The sequence below is a fragment of the Stegostoma tigrinum genome, chromosome 16 (genome assembly GCF_030684315.1).
Source record: "Stegostoma tigrinum isolate sSteTig4 chromosome 16, sSteTig4.hap1, whole genome shotgun sequence".
NCBI classification, from domain to species: Eukaryota; Metazoa; Chordata; class Chondrichthyes; order Orectolobiformes; family Stegostomatidae; genus Stegostoma; species Stegostoma tigrinum.
The window spans coordinates 30,203,648-30,226,320 of record NC_081369.1 but is presented as its reverse complement, the minus strand read 5'-3'; the positions used below and the strand labels follow the sequence as shown (position 1 = coordinate 30,226,320).

Sequence of the window (22,673 nt, the reverse complement as noted above, 5' to 3'; positions counted from 1 at the left end):
GATATTTCTTTAAATATTGCTCATTCGTTACTTTCAAATAAGATTGAAACAGGAGATCATGACACATTATCTATCCGGTTACGATTTTTAAAGCTCGTAACAGTCAGCTTATTCTTAAACAATATTCCAAGCTACATGCAAACGTCTTCATTCTGAATTTAAGTCTCAGCATGTTTTGTAAGAAGATAACAATATCAAATAATATATTTTTTTATTATATGTCATCACTGGAAAGGTCCACATTTTATTGTCCACTTCAACGTACCAATGGGGAAAGTAGTAATGGGTCTGTTATTTCAATTATTGCAATCTAAGAAAGCTCTGCTGGAGGGAGTTCTAGGATTTTGACCTATCAACAATGTGCATGTTAACGTGGAACACCACCTATGCAAGTAAGTGAAGAGTAATCTAATTTGGTTTGTGTCTTGCAGGTAGGTGATGCTTTAAAGAGCCTACATCCAGTCAACAACTTGATCTAGCAATCATGGTATTGTGGTTGATCCAATTCAGTTTTGGGGAATTTTGTGATTGCATGGCATCAAATGCAGAGTTGCAATGCAACAATCACAACAGTAAAGCATAATTTGTTTCAGATCATACATGAAGAAAATGGTAGAATTAAGACAAAAATCAAAAATGCTGTAAATACTCAGCTTGTCAGGCAGAGAAGCAAAAAGATAACATTTCAGGTTGATGACCATCATCAAAAATGTGTGAAGTCGGAAATTTCAGAATTTTAGTGCATTAGCGACAAAGAGAAGGAAGAGAGAAGAGGATGAAGGGAAAGGATAAAAGTTCTACAATAGTGTGGAATGTAAGAGTGCTTTACCTAAAAAGGATGGTGATGCAAGGAAAAACAGGATTGAAATCAGACAATACAGAAAAAAGAGATTGGTTTAGAATATATCAAAATGGCAACAATAGTAAAAATTACTGTTTACAGGTTGAAAAATTTGAGAGTAGCAGTCATGGTCTGAAGTCAGTGAAATCAATGACGAGTGTGGAAGATTCTTCAGTGTCCGGTAGAAAGAGGAGATGCTGCTCCCCAGAGTCCCTTTGGGATTCACTGAAGCAGTGTAAACGTGGAGGTCATTGTGTGAGCAGAACACAGAATTAAAAATAGCCAGTGACTGGAAACTTACCATCATGTTTGTAGGGTGAAATGCAAAATGATAACCCAAGTCACATGAGACCTCTTAATGGTCAAACAGTACGTACCAGATTTGAAAAAAGTACAAGTAAACAGCTTTTCACCTGGAAGTCATAGTTTGGGGTCTGCATGCTGGAAAAACAGAAGGCAAACAGAAACATACTATAGGAAAGAACGTGTGTGGTAGAGATGATAGAAAGAAAGATAGGGTGCTGCAGATTCAATGGTTGTTTCAAATTGCTGATAAAGGCTGGGGGGGGGGGGGGAAGAAGGAGAAGTAACACAGTAGAGGCTGCAAAAAATGAATGTGAACATAGTGGTGTCAAAGAGGGCCTTTTAGCATTTAGCTTTTAGCATGAGCTTCTTCCAGTTCTGGATAAAGCAATTGGTTTGAAACATTCTTTCCTCCCTATCAGAGCTTCTGGCCTGCTGAGTACTTCTAGAATTTTCTGCTATTTCAAGTTCCAAACACCCCCAGTACCTGGTACAATTGAAAACCTTTTGAGCATGGTCAAAAAATGAGGAAGACTATTCGAAATGCGGAGAATGCATATTATTTCCAGGCAAGCGCACCCTCGAGATCCAAATACAGAATTGTTCAATAACACTACATGGAAAACTCTAGAATTAAGCTCACAAAAGTCAGGATTTTAAAGTTTGCAACAGAATTGAAGAATTTTACAAAACATCGTACCCAAAGTAGATCCCTGAAAAGCTTAGGAAACGAACAGTTTCATTTTCATACATTTCTTCTTAACTGCTTTGTTATTTTCAAATCTTTATCTGTTTTAAAAGTTAAGTTTTAAACCTATTTCAGGTTCTGCTATCCTCACCACTTCTGAGACAGCGACGTGTATCCTACCAACCACTTTAAATTGTTGGAAAAGCTTAGCAAGTTTGGCAACATCTATGAAGCGAAATCAGAGTTAACGTTTTGGGTCCTGTGACCCTTCCTCAGAACCAGACCCAAAACGTTTACTGATTTCTCTTCACAGATGCTGCCAAACTTGCCAAACTTTTCCAGCAACTTCTGTTTTTATTTCCGATTTACAGCAACCGCAGTTCTTTTGATTTTTATTAAACATTTTAATTTTAAAAAAAACCTACCCTAAGTTCTCTCCATCAGAAACTGATTCCATTGCACGACGAATCTATCGCTAAGTGGATATAGGTTTTAATATTTAATCAGAACTCTTCATTGTTTCAAACATCGCTATCAAATTGTCTCAACCATATCATTTGAATGGAACATGTAATTTCTGTTGTCCTTCCTCATAATTGAAGGCTTTCAATTTTAATATCAATTCAAAAAATCCCTTCAGAACCCTTTTCATGACCTTGACATTCTACATATATTCAAATATTATCCATTCTGGACATGTTAAACATGATCGAACTAATGATGTGCCTGGCATTAGTTCTAGCAGTCAATCTTTGCACTTAGCCTTTATATTTATTGATAAAACTGTTTGCAAACCATTTGAGATGTTTGGTTTCATAAGTTTATTTTCACCTTTAAAGATTTGTGCATTTGAACACTTAAATTTCTCGAATCAGTTTAAAGCTTTATGGTTAGATTTATTTGCTCTCTCATTATTCTTCACAGAGTCTTAACATAACTTGACAGATGTTTTGCACATGATTGTCAATACTTTTTTGCTAGGATATAAATCCAGCCACAAAATGACATGACAGAAACACAAATGAACCTAAATTACAGTGATCTCAAACTGAGAGCAGACTGACTGTTGGCGTACTCAATTTGCTCTGCTTCAAAAATATGGCAGGCATAAAATTTTCTGCAGTTGACCACATCTCAGCAACTTGATCCAAATAATCTTGACTGAATTCTGCATAGCCTATCATGGTAAGTACGATTACAACGAACCTATTAGACTAATCAATTAAGAAATCAGGATCTATACTAAAATAAAGTGATAATATTATACAAATTGCTAAGGCAATTTAATAGTTCAACATTTATACACTTTTGAGCAATTTTAAAATACATTAATTCTAATTACATTTATTACAGGTGGAGGTGGTACACATGAATATCTACGATCCTGTTCACCAAAGAAATTTCCTTGACGTTGATTTTCATTTAATACTGTTCTCTGAATATGATACAACAAAAATTTCTAAATTGAATACACACTTTTTCAGCAGCTCAAATTTAGTAGAAAATCTAATAGCTTTGAGGTACATCTGTTTATGGTTTTCTCAGGAACATTGCAGATACTAATTGCATCTTCCGATGGAAGGTGAACAGAACTGTGAAGATTATCCTTCATGTTGTATATGATTTCAAACAAACAAATACAATAAGAAGGCATTTGCCTAGTATCACAAAAGATAATATTGTCTTTTAGTTTAAAAAAAATTCAAGCAAAGAGGTAAAGTTACTGTTCTGGGGTTGAACATGCCTCCAAATCAGGGTTCAGAGTCAAACGACACCCCAGGGCAGATGTTGCATACTTAGAAGCAAAACAACATCTGTAGTTCAATCTTATAATATTAACTTAATCCATTTGTGTTACATTTTCCAATAGCCACTCCTATCGCTAAGAAAGTCAAAAGGATTTATGGAATACCTTGTTTTCCCATATTTCAAAACGAATTCCATCAGGCTCTTTCGTGGTAAGAAATAAGTCTAGAAAAAAGATTAAACGTGATTAGATAAACAATAATTCAGTTCTTTTAAATGCTTAAACGTGAAATATGCACACTCTAACACAAGTGATATCTTGAATCTACAATTCTTTCATTCACTCAGCCCTTTGAAAACATACCAAATGAATATTGTTACAGAAAAACAGAATAATTCTGCTCTGGAAAAGAAAACAAACTCTCTGGTCCTTGGGATCTTAAAATATTTCAAAATCATTTTTGACAAATGGTCAGTGGTTTGGAAACCATTTCCACTCCCCCTCCCATTCTCTAGATGACATGTCCATCATGGGCCTCCTGCACTGCCACAATGATGCCACCCGAAGGTTGCAGGAACAGAAACTCATATTCCGCCTGGGAACCCTGCAGCCTAATGGTATCAATGTGGACTTCACCAGTTTCAAAATCTCCCCTTCCCCTACTGCATCCCTAAACCAGCCCAGTTCGTCCCCTCCCCCCACTGCACCACACAACCAGCCCAGCTCTTCCCCCCCACCCACTGCATCCCAAAACCAGTCCAACCTGTCTCTGCCTCCCTAACCGGTTCTTCCTCTCACCCATCCCTTCCTCCCACCCCAAGCCGCACCCCCAGCTACCTACTAACCTCATCCCACCTCCTTGACCTGTCCGTCTTCCTTGGACTGACCTATCCCCTCCCTACCTCCCCACCTACACTCTCTCCACCTATCTTCTTTACTCTGCATCTTCGGTCCGCCTCCCCCTCTCTCCCTATTTATTCCAGTTCCCTCTCCCCATCCCCCTCTCTGATGAAGGGTCTAGGCCCGAAACGTCAGCTTTTGTGCTCCTGAGATGCTGCTTGGCCTGCTGTGTTCATCCAGCCTCACATTGTATTATCTTGGAATTCTCCAGCATCTGCAGTTCCCATTATCTCTGATACTAGTTATGGAGAGAGGCTGGATATGCTCATGTTGTTTTCTCTACAGCAGAGAAGGCTGAGAAAGGACCTCATTGGGGTGTGTAAGATAATGACAGGCATGTATAAGGTGGATAGAAAGCAGCTCAGTTGAAGGGTCAATAAGAAAGGAGTGTAATTTTAAGGTAAAAGACTGGAGGGTTACATGGGATTTGAATTCTCTTCCCCCACCCAGAAGCTGCTGAGAACTGGAATGCACTACCTGCAGGGTAGTTGAAGTGAAAAACCTCAATCTTTAAAACATAGATAACAAGGTGTGGAGCTGGATAAACACAGCAGGCCAAGCAGCATCAGAGGAGCAGGAAGGCTGATGTTTCGGGCCTAGGCCATTCTTCAGAAAATTTTCTGAAGATGTCTGAATCAAATCAATAGGGATAAACTGTTCGCCCTTTTAAAAGGATGAAGAACCAGAAGACAGTGGGTTCAGCAAAAGGAGCAACTGCAAAATGAGGAAAACTTTTCACAAAGTGCGTAATCAGGTTAGGGAATACATTGCCTGAAGGTGCGGTGAAGGCAAATTCAACTGAGGCATTCAAGGGATCATTTGGTGATTACGTAAATAGAAGCAAATTTGTGGGGAATGGGTAGGAGTTTGACACTAAGTTAAATGGTCAGCATGGATACAAAAGGGACAAATAGCTTCCCTCCACACCATAACAATTCTGTGATTTAATCATATGTATTTTCAGCAATAGGCCAATGCTGTTCATTTGGGGAGTCACCAGACCGGAAACAGATAGAGAAGAAGATAGGTGGAGAGGAGAGTGTGAGTGGGGAGGTAGGGTGGGGTAGGTCAGTCCGGGGTGGACGGACAGGTCAGGGGGGTGGGATGAGGTTAGTAGGTAGGGGGTGTGGCTTGAGGTGGGAGGAGGGGAAAGGTGAGAGGAAGAACAGGTTAGGGAGGCGGGGACGAGTTGGGCTGGTTTTGGTATGCAGTGGGGGGAGGGAAGATTTTGAAGCTGGTGAAATCCATATTGATACCATCGGGCTGCAGGGTTCCCAAGTGGAATATGACTTGCTGTTCCTGCAACCTAGGGGTAGCATCATAATGGCACTGGAGGCGGCCCAGGATGGGCATATCGTCTGCGGAATGGGAGGGGGAGTTGAAATGGTTTGCGACTGGAAGGTGCAGTTGATTTTTGCGAACCTGTTCTTCCTCCCACCTCAAGTCGTACCTCCATTTCCTACCTACTAACCTCACGCCGCCCCCTTGATCTGTCCATCCTCCCCGGACTGACCTATCCCCTCCCTACCTCCCACCTATCTTCTCCTTTATCCATCTTCGGTCCGCCTCCCCCTCGCTCCCTATTTATTTCAGAATCCTCTCCCCATCCCCCTTTTCTGATGAAGGGACTAGGCCCAAAACGTCAGCTTTTGTGCTCCTAAGATGCTGCTTGGTCTGTTGTGTTCATCCAGCTCCACACTTTGTTATCTCAGCTTCACTTTTTAAACTGGTCTCCTTACTTTTCATAAAAATATTACTATTCTGCGATGAATGTTTCATATGTTCCAAAATTGCAGATGAGGATCCAAGTAGCTTTCTTGATAATCTTGGACAGTGATTTCTACTGCAAAAAATTCACACCATGCTGGAGGTGGAGGAAATGCCAAAACAGGATTTTATTTTTAAATTTTCAGTACCTTCACTATTTGGCTTTCATTAACTATTTTTTCCTAACTTTTTCATTCCTTTGCCAAATCAAAACATTGCACTGTTTACAAGGTCTTAAATATGAAAAAAATGAAAACAGATTTTCTATTGAAAGCATTACTGAACCAGGTCAAATTGCTACAACTTTGAAAAAGACTTGCCCATCTTACAAAATCTTGCTGAATTGGCGCATTTAGAAATAACAGAATTCGTAGGCATTCTCTAATCAGCCTGTTCAGAAAAATTATTACACACCTCCAGAGCATGTAGGAGCTGAAGCCATGCTTCCCAGCCCAGTGGCTGGGGCAATATCACTTCACTACAACAGCCCTTTAAGATCATTTGCACGGCTTTGACAGAACATGTGTTCCTACTGAGATTAATGTAATTATTGTAGCATTTGATTTATTATGTGCTTGCTGCTTACTTTCCTAATTAATTAGCTTAATGTAGAATGACAGATGTTGTCTTCCTTCAAGCATTAGAGCAATTAGTGAACGAAAACATATAGTCAACAGACAAATCAAGTTTTCAAATATGCAAATCTCAAGTAAATTGTGATACGGGAAAAAATAATTTGTGCTTGAAAGTACATTTGTAGACATTGTTTGCAGTCTTTCACTTTTCAAATGCCTCATACAATTTGTGATTAAAACAGGTTTTCTAAAATTAGGACAGATGGACTTCCAGCAGCTACATATTTTGTCTTCTCAATTAACTCCAGTGATAAAGATTAGGGCAGTCTCAAACTCCAACCAGTTTCTGAATTTTTGCCTGGTCCTTCTTGGATGTAAATATTGACACCTTTCTCTGTGCCTATAATAAAACTTACTAAAGCTATCTACCACATGAGAAGTAAGGTGAAAATACACATCCTCATGAAATTACAGAACATCATAAAGTGTATTGTAATGTTATCGCGTTTCCTTGGTTGCAATCTTATTCATTCTTCTTCAATTGTTATTTTATTGTACTACTTGTGATGTGGATTTGTTATGTTTTCTTTAGATACAATGTAGAACTGATCATTGGCATCGTTGCCAAAGGACAACTGTTCTCATTGATGAGTCTCAATCACCTGAAACTCTCTCAGGCTGTGATTGCCAAGCCTACTGGTAGTCACATACTAGAGGTCTGTAAACTAGATAATAAAACAAAGAGTATTTTTTTAAAAGAAAGTTGAAGAACCAATGCTTCCAAATAATCAGGCTTAATAGAAAATTAGAAATAAGTAAAACTCAGGTAAAACATATTCAGGAATACCTCAAGTGAACTTGTACTCAAGGACTCAAGAAATGTATTGTGTTGATATTCAAAAGCAGCAACGTCAACCTGGGAAAAATGCTGCAGTCCATTATAAAATATACAATAGCAAAGCACTCAAAATAGTGACGGGATTGGACAGAATCAGCATGGACTTACAAAGTGGAAGTCATGCGTGATAAATCGACTGGAATTTTCTTAAGATGTAACTTGTAGAGTAGATAAGGAGAAGGGGATGTGGTTTAATTGAATTTTCAAAAGGCCTTCAATAAGGACCCACATAAGAGAATAGCATGCAACATTAAAGCACATGGGATTGGAGGTCATGTACTGAAATGGACTGAGAAGTGGTTAGCCAACAGGAAACAAAGAGTAGGAATGAACAGGCTTTGAGTGGCAGGCAGTGATTAGGAGGATATCGCCAAGATCAGTGCTTGGACTGCAGCTATTCATAATGTATATTAATGATCTGGATGAGGCAACGTGTCATATTTCCACATTTGCAGATGACAAAGCTGAGTGGGAGGCTGTGCTGTCAGGAGGATGCAGAGAAGTTAATTAAGTGGGCAAATGCATGGCAGAAGCAGTATAACATGGATAAATGACAGGCTATCCACTTCAGCAGCAAAAACAAGTAAACAGTTTATTATCAGAATGGGGATAAATTGGGAAAGGGGTAAATGTAATGAGATCTGGGTGACCTCATACATCATTCACAAATGGTGATGAAGAAGGCAAATGATATGTAGACCCTGTTAGCGAGAAGCTTCAAGGCTAGGGGCAGGTATGTCTTGTTACAATGGTACAAGGTACTGGTGAAACCACAACTGGAGTATTATGTGTAGTTTTGATCTCCTTATTTAAGGAAGAATCTTCTACCTATTGATGTCTACAGACTGAAAATTGTGAGAATATAAAAAGAAACTCATTATAAAAGCTTTTAAAATCTGTCCTTTTACACTAATTTTATGATGATGTATCTGGATTAAAGTACGAAACCCAAAGAATTTCCCATCAGTAACCGAACGGAATTTGTAGCAATTTTTTTGGAAAATCAGACACTTCAAATATGCAGAAATATGCAGTTGCTTAGTCTAACGTCACTTCGAAATATGCTTTTTAAAAAACAATTTTTGACATCAGTAATTTTAGTTAGAGAACTAATTAATTATTTTTTTTTTAAAGAATATCGTCTTAACAATTTAAAGGAAGCCATACACCATAATGTAACTTACATAACCACAGGGTGAAACACGTACACCATCAAACAGAAAGCATTTTCAACGTTGAAAATTTTCATCACAACACCAGAAAGTAAAAAAGATACTTCAGAAACTTGGAATTTGCCATATTTGATGCAGCCAACAATGCTGATCATTGGACTTGATTGTGTACATAAATAACTGTCTTTTCTGTTACCTGGAAATATGAGCTAATTATTTCATATGGAGAAAATGAACACCTGGAACCTGAGTGGACTGAGCAAGCAATATGTATCTCATTAACCCGAGTGAAGGAATGAGAAGTAAACACCACACAACTCGGAAGGACATGCAATTTAGAATAAATGCAGCAAATACTGAGTGAGGTACGTAAAGTAAAATTAACAGAGGAAAAGAAAGATTGGATTAACGGAAATAAAATGAGACACAAAGGGAAAGTAAGTTTTTAAAAATCTATAATTTAAACTTAAAGGAATGAGATTCCGAGGTTGCCATATTGTTGTTAATTCTTCGTGTTGTTGAGATTAATTGGCAATAATTAAAACTTACTTTGTACATAGACAGCAATCGACAATAATTAACTCTTTATGGCAAGTTCAGGTCCTACTGATTGTAACAAGTCTACTGTCAGGTGGAATCATAAGTCGGAGCCCAGTGAGAGATCTGGCTTCCTCAGTAAAGGGTCAACCAATCGCCACTTCAAAGCTCGTTGTTAAAATTGGCATAATCCTAACTGGTTTCCATTTGGCAGATTTCTGCATTCACCAATTGGTATTTTCTTCAGTGAATATGTCTCACAGAGACTCTCAAGCAAACTACCTGTTGTTTCAGGAGCTTTTCTTTTTTCTAACTTTAAAGCCTCTCAGGACTTCTTCACAGCCCTAACTGTTTAGGAGTTGAAAAAAAAAGCAACCTTGCTGTGAGACCTATTCACAACGAAGTACACACTGCTGCTGGATGTTTGTCTTTCTAGTTACAAAACTTTTGTCACGAGACAATTTTTTTTCCTTCAACTTTTTTTGGAAAAGGAAAGCAGTGTTTACCTCGTGGGTTTAACCAACTTTGAAAAAGGTACATAGACAATCAAATTTTCAGATACTCTAGTACTACTCATAACTAAAAATGACAAGACACAGAAACAGAAATAGGTCATTCAGCCCAATGAGTCTCCTCTGCCATTCACTGAGATCATGGCTAATTCTCAACTCTCCTTTTCTGCCTTTCTCCATAACCGTTAAAATAAATAAATGTTAAAAAAATTCCATTTATCTCAACCTTGAGTATACTAAACCAAAAGTAATACCAACCACCCCAGCAAACCGAGGCATATAAATAACAAGCAGGACAGAACACCGACACTTCACTGGAGGTGCACTGATGTTACCTAGCAGGGTGACGGAACATTTGCAACCAAACCCACTGGCTTGGCAAGCATGTCTATGACCTCATCCAAAACACGACCTACAAATCTTCTCTAAAACCTGAAACTAAACAACACAGGCTTGACAGCCACTGCGGTAAAGAACTCCACAGATTCACTACACTTTGAGAAGAAATTGCTCATCTGTCTTAAATGTGCAATTTATTATTCTGAGATTATTCCATCTGGTCCTGGACTCAGCCACAAGGCAAAACAAATTTGTCACATCTACCCTGTCAAGACTTTAAACTGCTGAGTCGGGGGGGAAGGCAAGTGAAAGAGACAGGGAGTATGGAGTTAAACGGAAAGATAAGCAACAGGATAGCATGTATACAGGTGGATTTAAGCTCGAGGCAGACTAGGAATACAGCAAAAAGGAAGGATAGCTTAAGACATCTTGGGATTTCCAACCTCTCTAATAATGATAAGAAAGTTAGCATCAAGGCACTTTATCTAAATGCTCATAGTATCACAACAAAGTAGATGAATTAACAGCATAAATCCTCTTGAATGATTATGATGTGGTAGGCATCACAGAGACATGGTTGCAGGGAGTTCAGGTGTGGCAGTTAAACATCCAAGGATTCACAACATATCGAAAAGACAGGGAGGTGGGCAGAGGGGGTGGGGTTGCCTTGTTAGTTAAGAATGAAAATTAAATCTACAGCACTGAATGACACAGGGTCAGAGGATGTGGAGTCTGTGTTGGTGGAGTTGAGGAAGCACAAAGGCAAAAAAAAAACTATAATGGGAGTTATGTATAGACCTCCTAACAGTGATCAGGACCAGGGGCGCAAGATGCACCGAGAAACAGATAGGGCATGTCAGAAAGGCCCAGTCACGGTGATCATAGGGGACTTCAATATGCAGGTGGACTGGGTGAATAATGTTGCCGGTGGATCCAAAGAAAGGGAATTCATGGAATGTTTGCAGGATGGCTTTTTGGAACAGCTTGTGATGGAGCCCACAAGGGAGCAGGCTATTCTGGACTACTTAGTGCTAATGTAATGAGCCAGACTTTATAAAAGACCTTAAAGTAAGGGAACACTTAGGAGGCAGCGATCATAATATCGTAGAGCTCAGTCTGCAGTTTGAAAGAGAGAAGGTAAAATCGGATGTAATGGTGTTACAGATAAATAAAGGTAATTACAGGGGCATGAGAGAGGAATTGACGAAAATCGACTGGAAGCAGAGACTAGCAGGGAAGGCAGTAGAGCAACAATGGCAGGAGTTTGTGGGTGTAATTGAAGACTCAGTACAGAGGTGCATCCCTAATGAAAAGAAAGATTATCCGGGGTGGGATTAGACAGCCATGGCTGACAAAGGTAGTTAGGAAATATATCAAAGAAAAAGAGACAGCCTAGAGCACTGGGAAATCAGAAGATTGGGGAGGCTACAGAAACAAACTGAGGGTAACAAAGAGAGAAACAAGGAAGGCGAGGATCAAATATGAAGGTAGGCTAGCTGGTAATATTAGGAATGATAGTAAAAGCTTCTTTCAATACATAAGAAACAAACGAGAGACAAAAGTAAATATTGGGCCGCTCCAAATTGATGCTGGAAGGATAGTGGTGGGAGATAAGGAAATAGCTGAAGACCTTAATAAGTACTTTGCGTCAGTCTTCACAGTGGAAGACGTGAGTAGTATGCCAACAATTAGGGAGAGCCAGTGGGCAGAGTTGAGAATGGTAGGCATTACAAAAGAGAAAGTGCTAGAAAAGCTAAAAGGTCTAAAAATTGATAAATCTCCTGGCCCCGATGGGCTACATCCTCGAGTTCTGAGAGAGGTGGCTGAGGAAATAGCGGAGGCTTTGGTCGTGATCTTTCAAAAGTCACTGGAGTCTGGGAAAGTCCCAGATGATTGGAAAATTGCTGTTGTAACCCCGTTGTTTAAGGAAGGATCAAGGCAAAAGATGGAAAATTATAGGCCGATTAGCCTAACCTCGGTAGTTGGTAAAATTCTAGAATCCATTGTCAAGGATGAGATTTCTAAATTCCTGGAAGTGCAGGGTCAGATTAGAACAAGTCAGCATGGATTTAGTAAGGGGAGGTCGTTCCTGACAAACCTGTTAGAATTCTTTGAAGAGGTAACAAGTATGTTAGACCAGGGAAACCCAGAAGATGTTATCTACCTAAACTTCCAAAAGGCCTTTGATACGGTTCCTCATGGGAGGCTGCTGAGCAAGGTGAGGGCCCATGGTGTTCGAGGTGAGCTACTGGCTGGGATTGAGGATTGGCTGTCTGACAGAAGGCATCGAGTTGGGATAAAAGGTTCTTTTTCAGAATGGCAACCGGTGACGAGTGGTGTCCCGCAGGGTTCAGTGTTGGGGCCGCAGCTGTTCACCTTGTATATTAATGACTTGGATGAAGGGACTGGGGGCATTCTGGTGAAGTTTGCCGCTGATACGAAGATAGATGAACAGGCAGGTAGTACTGAAGAGTTGGGGTAGCTGCAGAAAGATTTAGACAGTTTAGGAGAGCGGTCCAGGAAATGGCTGATGAAATTCAATGTGAGTAAATGTGAAGTTTTCACTTTGGAATAAAGAATACAGGCATGGGCTATTTTCGAAACGGTGAGAAAATTCGCAAAGCAGAAGTGCAAAGGGATCTGGGAGTGTCGGTCCAGGATTCTCTAAAGGTTAACTTGCAGGTAAGAGTCCGTAATTAAGAAAGCGAATGTAATGTTGTCGTTTATCTCAAGAGGGTTGGAATATAAAAGCAGCGATGTGCTTCTGAGGCTTTATAAAGCTGTCGTTAGACCCTATTTAGAATACTGTGTCCAATTTTGGGCTGCACACTTCAGGAAGGACATACTAGCCCTGGAGCGTGTCCAGCGGAGATTCACACGGATGATCCTTGGAATGGTAGGTTTAACGTATGATGAACGGCTAAGGATCCTGGGATCATACTCATTAGAGTTCAGAAGGTTGAAGAGAGATCTAATAGAAAGTTACAAGATAATGTATGGTTTAGAAGGGATGGACGCTAGGAAGTTGTTTCCGTTCGGGGGGGGGGGGGGGGGGGGGGGCGGGGACCAGGACCTGTGGGCACAGCCTTAAAATTAGAGGGGGTAAATTTAAAACTGAAATGACATGACATTTCTTCAGCCAGAGAGTGGTGGGCTTGTGGAATTCATTGCCACAAAGTGCAGTGGAAGCCCGGACGTTGGATGCCTTCAAGGCAGAGATCGACAAATTCTTGATCTCAGAAGGAATCACGGGCTATGAGGAGAGTGCAGGGAAGTGGTGTTGAAATGCCCATCAGCCATGATTTAAATGGCGGAGTGGGCTTGATGGGCCGAATGGCCTTATTTCCACTCCTGTGTCTTATGGTCTGAAGTCTCCAAGAATCTTCTGTGTTTCAAAAAGCTGCCACACATCATTCTTCAAAATTCCAATAAGTAGAGGCCCAAACTACTCAACACCTCTGTACAAGACAGTCTATCCATATGCCCTACCAGTCTTAGTTACTTGGCCATCCACAAAGCCCTTCCCTTTAATTGGAAATAGGCAATTTCATGTGGATGCTCCATTTTTACCAAACAAATTCTGACCACTTTCCTGCCCTCCACTCCAACTTTTCTGTTGTGTGGCAATGAAATTTTGATTCCCATATCGAATGCTGCACACTTAAATATCCAACCTTTCTGCACAGCAGAAGGACATCAAATTTTTCCCCTAGCCAGCTACTGAGTAAATTTCAGAAAGGTAAAGCTTAGCACAAGAGTAAACATCTTTTAGCAAACATGACTCCAAGTCAATGAAGGGAAAATAATTTAAAATACCACACCGAGATAACTAATAACTTCTCTCTGTCTTTTCCAGTTGACAAGTCCAAGAGACAGGATGGGCACAAGTCCTGATCACCACTGAAGGGGTTGGGAACCAGGACAAGCTATGGAATCTAATCTCTGTTTACCTTTGGTGACAGAATCCTTGACAAAAGCCTTGATGGAATTCACACAAAAATCGGGGTCAGAAACAGGTCACATTTCTGTCTGGTGTTTCCTTCTGTTCCAACTGATTTCGGGGTTTCTGGGGATGACCGAGGAGGAAGGGGTGGTTGGATATGTGCCCGACGAAGTCAGTCATTCACCCACCCAATCATTCAAGCATATACTCAGCCATCCTTCCATTCCATCTAGTTGCTAAATACAACCTATTTTTTCACTCACTATCACCCAATTCCACATCATCCAAGCTTCACCCTCCAATTCATTCACCTTCACCCAAATCTCACCCTAGCGGCTTGACTCTTATTGTCTTCTCCCCCTGCAATGGCCTGCTTCTTATTACTCTTGTTTCAAGGTTGTGTTTCCTGTAACCCTCCCAATTCTGTCCTGTAAAATCACAGCTCCTCAGTGAAACCACTCAAGTTGAGCAGCTTGCTCCTTCTTCAATTACAGACAGTTTCCCTCAGGCATTTACTGCTGACAGGTATTTTGGGCCATACTGTGACCCACGGGTTGCCTGTTAGAGAAATATTCTTTCTGAAGTCTTGTGCGTAGCAAGCAGAAATAAAAAAAAACTCCAAATTAGTTTGAATAAGCCTTTGGAAGGTGACAAGGAAGGTTGCAAAAGTCTAACTTTTTGATGTTGTTGGACAGATGTTTTAATTCTTCCAGGGCTTGGTGTCAAATGAGCAACTGTGTGACACAAGACCAAGAAAGAATCAAGGGGAGATGCAGAAAGTAAGAAATTAAGACCTGTGTTCCCGTACTTGTTATGCATCTTTAAGATTCCTACCATCTATTTCACATAAATGAAAGCAATTTACATGAATAATTGTTGCCAGAAGATAAAAAGATGCATGTACTGTATTGCATTTTTTTTAAACCACCTCCTTCAATGAAAGAGTATAGTTAGTTTAGATTGCCGGTAGAAGTTCTGGTAAACAAGTTTTTGAATGCAATATTATTTTAATACAGCCCTGATGCTCCCAAGATGTACAAATGAGGGGTGTAAAAGGAGTAAAGAATTCAGAACATAACCATGCAATGAAATAAATTTGCAAAGTTTGTATTAAATCAATTTCATGAAATTCTACACGACATGACTACAAATCCCACTGAAAACCTTGGCAGGGACTTCTCGGTTAAGAAAATGATTAGTTTTCTAACATTGTTCTTGCAGACAATTTTTCTCCCCAAGCCAATTAATACTGGTTAGGAGGAATATCAGGAACTAGAAATGTATTCACCTAACATAAAACAGCTTTCTTGACATTAAGAGGTAACAAGGTGTAGAGCTGGATGAACACAGCAGGCCAAGCAGCATCAGAGGAGCATTAAATTAATTTTAAATTCTAATTGCAAGCAATGTTAAAATGAGGTCTACAACCAATAATAAATTTCTGCCTAATTAACAGTTGCATTTTTAATTCCCTGAACACAGATATTACACTGAGAATACACTCATTATTTGAGCTAAAGAGCATTGAGAGACATAAAAATGAATGCATTTGAAACCATGCGGAAGAATGTAATATTTCTGCTAACATGCGATTAAAACTAATCAAAGTTACTCATTAACCGATTCTTCATTTATTTCCACTCATCTTTGCATGCAAATGCAAAGTGTCATTAGAAACACATCATAAATTTCATTATCACAAAGAACAACTTCAAAAGAAAAAAATGGATTTTCATGTTAATGCAACCTCAAGGACTCTGTTTTACATTCTTTGTATTAGGTATAACAGGATAATTCTCTTTTGTGGGACAAAGATAATCTACCAAAAGAAAACCACATCATTACATAAACAGACGCCCAATAATTAATCTCTCTCAAGAATCAAAAATTCTAAACATATGCATAGTTGATTGAACAGTACAGTAGTTCTTAACATGTGGTTTACATCTAAATTTTCTTCTTTCCCTGCTAACATTCTCCACTTCTCCTCTGAAGGTTCAATTTGATGGGTTATGATTCCATGAACACTGATCATGTTTTTGGGAGATTTCATAAGTAACTACTGTTACAAAAACTCGGTTGGAGGAACTAAAGGCCAAAAATAAATAAAGACCTCCACATGAAGAAATTTGCAACTTTTACTTTAACATGAATCAAAATATATGCACATTGAGTATAAATAACCTATTTGATTTGAGGCAAATCAAATAGAAAGATAAATTTAAAAAAAATTTAGAGAGTCAGAGTAATACAACATGGAAGGAGGCCTTTGGATCATCAGATCTGCACCAGTCATCAAGCACCTATCTATGCTACTCCCATTTTCCAGCACTTGACCTGTAGATTTGCATGCTATGGCACTTCAAGTGGTCAACTTAAATACTGTATTGGTTCTAGCCTCTACCCTTGCAGCAGTGAGTTCCAGATACCCGCCATGCACCAGGTGAAAAATGTTTTCCTCAAATTCTCTTGAGAGCACGAGGGCGCAGAACTTTAAATTGAGGGTTGATAGAAACAGGACAGATGTCAAAGGTAGCTTCTTTACTCAGAATAGTAAAAGGACGTGGAATGCCCTGCCTGCAACAGTAGTAGACTCGCCAAGTTTAAGGGCATTTAAATGGTCATTGGATAAACATATGGATAACAATGGAATAGTGTAGGTTAGATGGGCTTCAGATTGGTTTCACAGGTCGGCGTAACATCGAGGGCCGAAGGGCCTGTACTGCACTGTTATGTTCTATGTTCTAAACCTCTTGCTTTTTACTATGTCTGATTTTACTAATCTATGACCCCAGTTATTGATTCCTCTATCAAGGGTTTGTTTCTATCTACCAATCTAAGCTTGTCAAAATTTTGTATACTTCAATCATGCTGCCCTTGCCAGTCACACTCTCACTTCATGAGTGATTAAAAAAGCAACTCAGGTCTGCTCTAAGGAAAGTGATTAAAGACTGTATAGTTCCTCTTTGTTGCTAAAATGTACTAGCCCAAGCAACGTCCTGGTCTATCTCCTCTGTACTCTCTCAAGTGAAACCATATCTTTTCTATACCTGCAGAATTACAAGTGCGGGCCATCACCTAATATAATTCCTACATAACCTCCCTACTCCTATATTCTGCGCCTCAACTGATACAGACAATTAGCCCATATGGTTTCTTAACCACTTTATCCATCAGGTAGGTGATGGCCTAGCGGTGTAATTGCTAAACTGTTTATCCAGAGACCCTGATAACATTCTGGGGACCCGGGTTCGAATCTCACCATCTGCCATGGCAGAATTTGAATTCAATAAAATATCTGGAATTAAGAATCTAGTGATGACCATGAATCCATTGTCAGAAAAACCCATCTAGTTCACTAACATCCTTTCAGGAAGAAAATGTTTGGCCTACTCCAGACCCACTGAACTGTTCATGGGCAATAAATGTTGCCTAGCCAGTGACACCCTCATCCTATTAATGAATAAAGGAAAAAAAAATCTGTCCTGATGCCAGGATATTTGGACATGGAGACCAAGGTCCCTCTGATCACCTACTCTCTTGCTTTGTTAGTCCTCCCAAGACGTATCACTTCACATAACTACAATAATTTCCCTTCAGCAGGCATGGAATTAACACAGCTATATGGTTCCACAATATTCTATTTTTGGATTATATAGGGGAAGTCAGAAATCTATCTGGCACCTCAGATTCACAAGTAAGACGATCATCATTAAGGCACATTTCCATTAAGGCACATTTCCATTAAGCCCCTCTCTTTTGATTAACAACAAACTTAACTGTGTAACTTTTGTTTATTCTTTCATTGGGTTTGGGCAAGGCCAACATTTTATCACCTGTTCCTAGTACCCTTGAACTGAAATGGGCTTTCCAGCCATTTCAGTGGCAATTGAGAGTCAAACACCTTGCAGCTGATCTGGATCATACTACCATGATCCCAATAAATGTTGCCAATGGACCGTCAAATCATGTGTCCTTTAAATTTAAGGTGGTGGTTTTACACTGAAACATAAGCAGGGAATGTTGATGATCTGGTTTTAAATAATAAAACAGAAATTTATTGTGCAAAAGAAAAATAAATTAGAATAAACCAATGTATCTACATATAGCATAACCTGAAAAACTTTAAAGCATGGCAGAAAATAAGTCCCATCACCCCAAAATAATTTTACAGTCATCAAATGCGAGAGACATTCCTTTTCTGTCACATACTTATTGTTTCTTTCACTCTCTGATTTAAAAGTTTGATTGCTTTCCTCTTGATTGTTTAGTCTGTTATGTGAACATTTAGCTTCAAATAACTCCAGGGATCTAACCAAACATTTACAGACTGTAATTTTCAAACGAAAACCTATACATTAAAGTAACCTATATCCTCACTACTCTGAACTACATCCTTTGTCCAGGGGAAGCTGTTCTTGCATCTAACTCCAAGGTGGTTTCTCTGCAAATTGATGCCAAATACTTCCCAATATTTCAATTTTCCCAAACAAAATTCACTTTGATTCTTTTCAGCCAGAAGCAAACTAATGCTTTTCAAAGTTTCCACTCTCCAACTGTAAAACTCTCAATACAAAAGCTCATGGAATCACTCTGGGAGGGCTCCAAGGCAATTGCTCTTTGGGACATACCAAATTAAAATCATACCTTCAGACTGTTGAAAAGTTAATTATTAAACCTCTTTATATATACACAGACACACCCCTACTTATAGTCCAAATACAAAAATAAATGACATTAAGGTATACAAAATTACACACAATACATCACAATATGCAGGCCAAAGCAGGTAAGAATAACATTTCATTCCCTGAGGCTTTTAGGTGAACTAGATTGATTTTTACAATTAATAACAGCAGTCACAATCACTATTATCGAGGCTTTCTTCCAATTTGTGATTTATTAATTGATTTTCATTCCAAAGATTGCCATGTAGGATTTGAACCCTTGACTCTGGATGACTAGACACTATTTATAGTATATTTTATTGACACCACATTGCTGGGTTCTCAAAAAAAAATCAGGAACAGTGATTATGTTTTCAAATTGTTAAATTCACATCAGCTTTCCAGAATCATTTTTCAAATCAACAACCAATAGTACCCCAGTTTACAGCATGGACACTTCTGGGAAAACATCTACCTTTTATTAGCACCTCTGAGCTATTCACATAGCTTTTCAGTTATTAGACATTCTCAGCTCACAGAGTACCTCAGAATGCTTCTGACACCTTTCTTTCGCCAAAAAAGTAAAAAAAACTCATCTCTTCCTGAGTGGTTTCCTGTTTCTCCTCAAGAACTGTGTTCCTCTTTCTGCCAGTCTACTTTTTCTTCATGTGTCTTGTGCCATTACAAGAGCAATGAACTCTTTCCCAGTTTATCAGTGTGGAGCTCTCTGACTGCCAGCCATGTGGCTTCTTTCTTAATTTCTTTCCTTTTTCTTCAGCTTCCAGGTCAAGGACACCAGGTCTCAAAGACCAGTCTTTCTTACTTCACGAGAAAATGATACTAGATCTCATTATAATTGACGTAAACTCTCAAAATTCCCTTTCTATCACTCTTAAAAATAAAAATTCCATGTCTTTGAAATCAAAAATTTTGTTTACCATATTGTTTATAGTGGAATGTCATTACACTACTTGTTACTCAACAGTCAACTGAAGACGAGACAAACCTGCCTTCACTCAACATTTACTTCAATTGAGGATTACTGGATAAGGCAGAAGAACCTTGCAATATTTCTCCCTTTCCTAAACTAGGGATATTAAAGCCAGTGCTGCAGAAAAACTACTATATCTTCAGTCAAGATTCAACTCACCACGGTATGTTAAACAACCAAAACACAAATAAAAAAAGTCAGTGACTAATCACCAATAATGATATCAACATATAACACTTTACAACTGTTCAACCCAACAGCAATTATTTTGAATATTAAAAGGGGATCTTGGCAGCATTGTTAATGTTGTATAGTGAATGCCTATATTTCTGCATGCTTGTTGCAACATTGCAGTTTAGGCATAGTTTTCTTTCTAACAAATAAAACAAACATACTAATGTTCCAGCATATGCAACTTATATGGCCCAGCTGAATGTTGATCCAGCCAACCTAAACCTAACATTTCATCCATCTCATTATCTCTACCCTAATCAACTCCGGTAACGGCCCCTGCTCCTCAACAGCAATATGATATGTTGTCTTTCAATTCAATTTTGCAGTGAAATGGCCAAATCTCTCAATTTTCACCCTCTATACCGCCTTCACTTTCTGTTTATACACTTAAAGCATCAGAGAATGTGGTGTGATTTTTTGTTTGTTGTGGGCTTCTGTCTATTTGGTAATTACAAAAGGGAGAAAAAGAAATGGCAGATCACATACTTAGAGATCATGCAAGCCCAATTCTACATCTAACAGCCAAGATAATAATCATGCTTGGTTGAAAAATATAATTAAGCACTTGAGATGGGCTTACTTTTAAGTGCGTACAGATATCTTAGTTTCTGAGCGAGGGTGTCTGTGCAGGCATGAAAATTTTGACTGAAGATGCTCAGCACCAAAGGGACAACAGGAAATCATTGCGTACTGATAAACACAACACAGTAATGATAGATCAAAACTGTAGCCAAAATTTAGGCTCATCATATTTCTTGCTAGATTCTGGTAATGTCTGTGCAGTGGCAGTCAGAGAGAGAGAAAGGAAGAGTTGACCAGCAGCATCTCCAAGAAACAGTTTGGGACAAGGGAGACACGAAATGAACTATTGTTGAAGATTAATTTTATACATGAAGACTGTAATATAGATTCTAGTGTTTCCTACAAATAGTTACAGGGCACTCTATCAAAATTAAGTAACATTTCTGGAAAAAAAAAATGCCCCAAGTATTACAGTGATGTAATAATATTGAAAATGCATTGTACTGACTGACATACCCAAGCCTTAAACATGTCTATTGAATTCTACAGCACTGAAACTATTCCCATGAAATATTGTCATTAAAATTGATAGATTAAATTTTGTTTTTTATTAACTGGAAGAATTCAGCAACCTTACCTGCAGTGAAGTCTTTATTAAGGTCAATAAAAGCATGAGAATGAGGTATATACATTTGAATGTCTGAATCCAATGCAGAATACCATGTTTGATTTCTGGAAAAAAAAATCATTTTCAAAGTTATGACAAGGCATCACCTTATATTGGGATGCATGAGAAAATGGATCAGAAAAGACCAGTAACATGAATAATAGCTTCAGTCTTCACAAGTAAGACGGTAAATATTTATGGGCTGTTCCAAGAATACAGAATAGACAATTCTCAGTTTATTCATTCTGAAAGCATCCAAGGAACAACAGGAAATCGATTGTTATGTTTCCTCTGATAGGCACAACACAGCAATGATAGACTGTAGGCAGAATCTAGGCTCATCTCATTCCTTGCCACATTCTGGTAATGCCTGTGCAGTGCAGCAGGACAGGGAAAAGAAGAGAGGCAGCCAAGATCTTTCTGCCAGGTACAACCCACATGAAGTTGAGGCAATTGAACTGCCAACCATTTCCCAAGATCTTAGCCCACAGGTCATATCTGGTTATTGTTATGATCCCAGCTAATGTTTTCATCAGACAAGTCAGGCCCTAGATACAATTCTCGTTTGATGGATCACAGTTTTCTTCATTTTGGTGTTAATAATGTACTCTGAGACAGAAGCACGTATTGTTGTAGATTTTGTTATAACAATCCAACAGAAATCTACCAAGCAAAACGAATGAGGACAAAATAGAAGAAACCATTTTACTTATAAACATATTCACTATATAGAGGAATATATAGTAAAAGCATACTCTTATTAAACTCAAAACAGTCTTTTGTAAAAGTTTCAAAGAGAATAAACAACATTCCTTGTACACATGCCGACTGCAATTCCTGCACAGTACTCACCAGAATCCCTTTCTCGAACACCTCAATAAAGTTTAAGGGAATTGTGACTTCAACTCCTAGACTGGCATATGATAGCTCCAGCATTAAGCTGAGTCTAAACAAACTCAACTTACCCACAGCATATTCAGTTTTCTATTACAGGGTGTCACTTAAAATTCTCTTAAGGTCACTTACAGGAATATGAAACCAATGTTTTCCTGAAGCATCGATTTACGTTGTGGCCAATGTTACAACTGGAATTAGGTTCTTTATGGCCTTCCTTGACAAAGTACCACAACTTAATTAAAAAGGACTATGCCGATTGTGCGCTAACAAGGTGTAGAGCTGGAAGCAGCATCAGAGGAGCAGGAAATCCGATGATTCGGGTCTAGACCCTTCATCAATAATGGGGGAGGGGAAAGGGGTTCTGAAATAAATAGGGAGAGGCGGAGGCGGATAGAAGATGGATAGAGGAGAAGATAGGTGGATAGCTGGAGAGGAGACAGACTTGTCAAAGAGGTGGGGATGGAGCCAGTAAA

The 22,673-nt window shown here is 39.0% G+C and overlaps 1 protein-coding gene across 2 annotated transcripts in view; it reads right to left on the bottom strand.

Annotated features, from left to right (window-relative positions):
* The window catches only part of itfg1 (integrin alpha FG-GAP repeat containing 1), a 257,780-nt gene that overhangs the window by 156,578 nt on the left and 78,529 nt on the right, over positions 1-22,673 (bottom strand). For both annotated transcript variants that reach the window (XM_059651685.1, XM_059651684.1), the window contains exons 5-6: positions 21,274-21,368; positions 3,745-3,803 (exon numbers count right to left, since the gene is read on the bottom strand). In XM_059651685.1, coding sequence (XP_059507668.1) covers positions 3,745-3,803; positions 21,274-21,368 — 154 coding nt within the window. The remainder of the gene's footprint in view (positions 1-3,744; positions 3,804-21,273; positions 21,369-22,673) is intronic.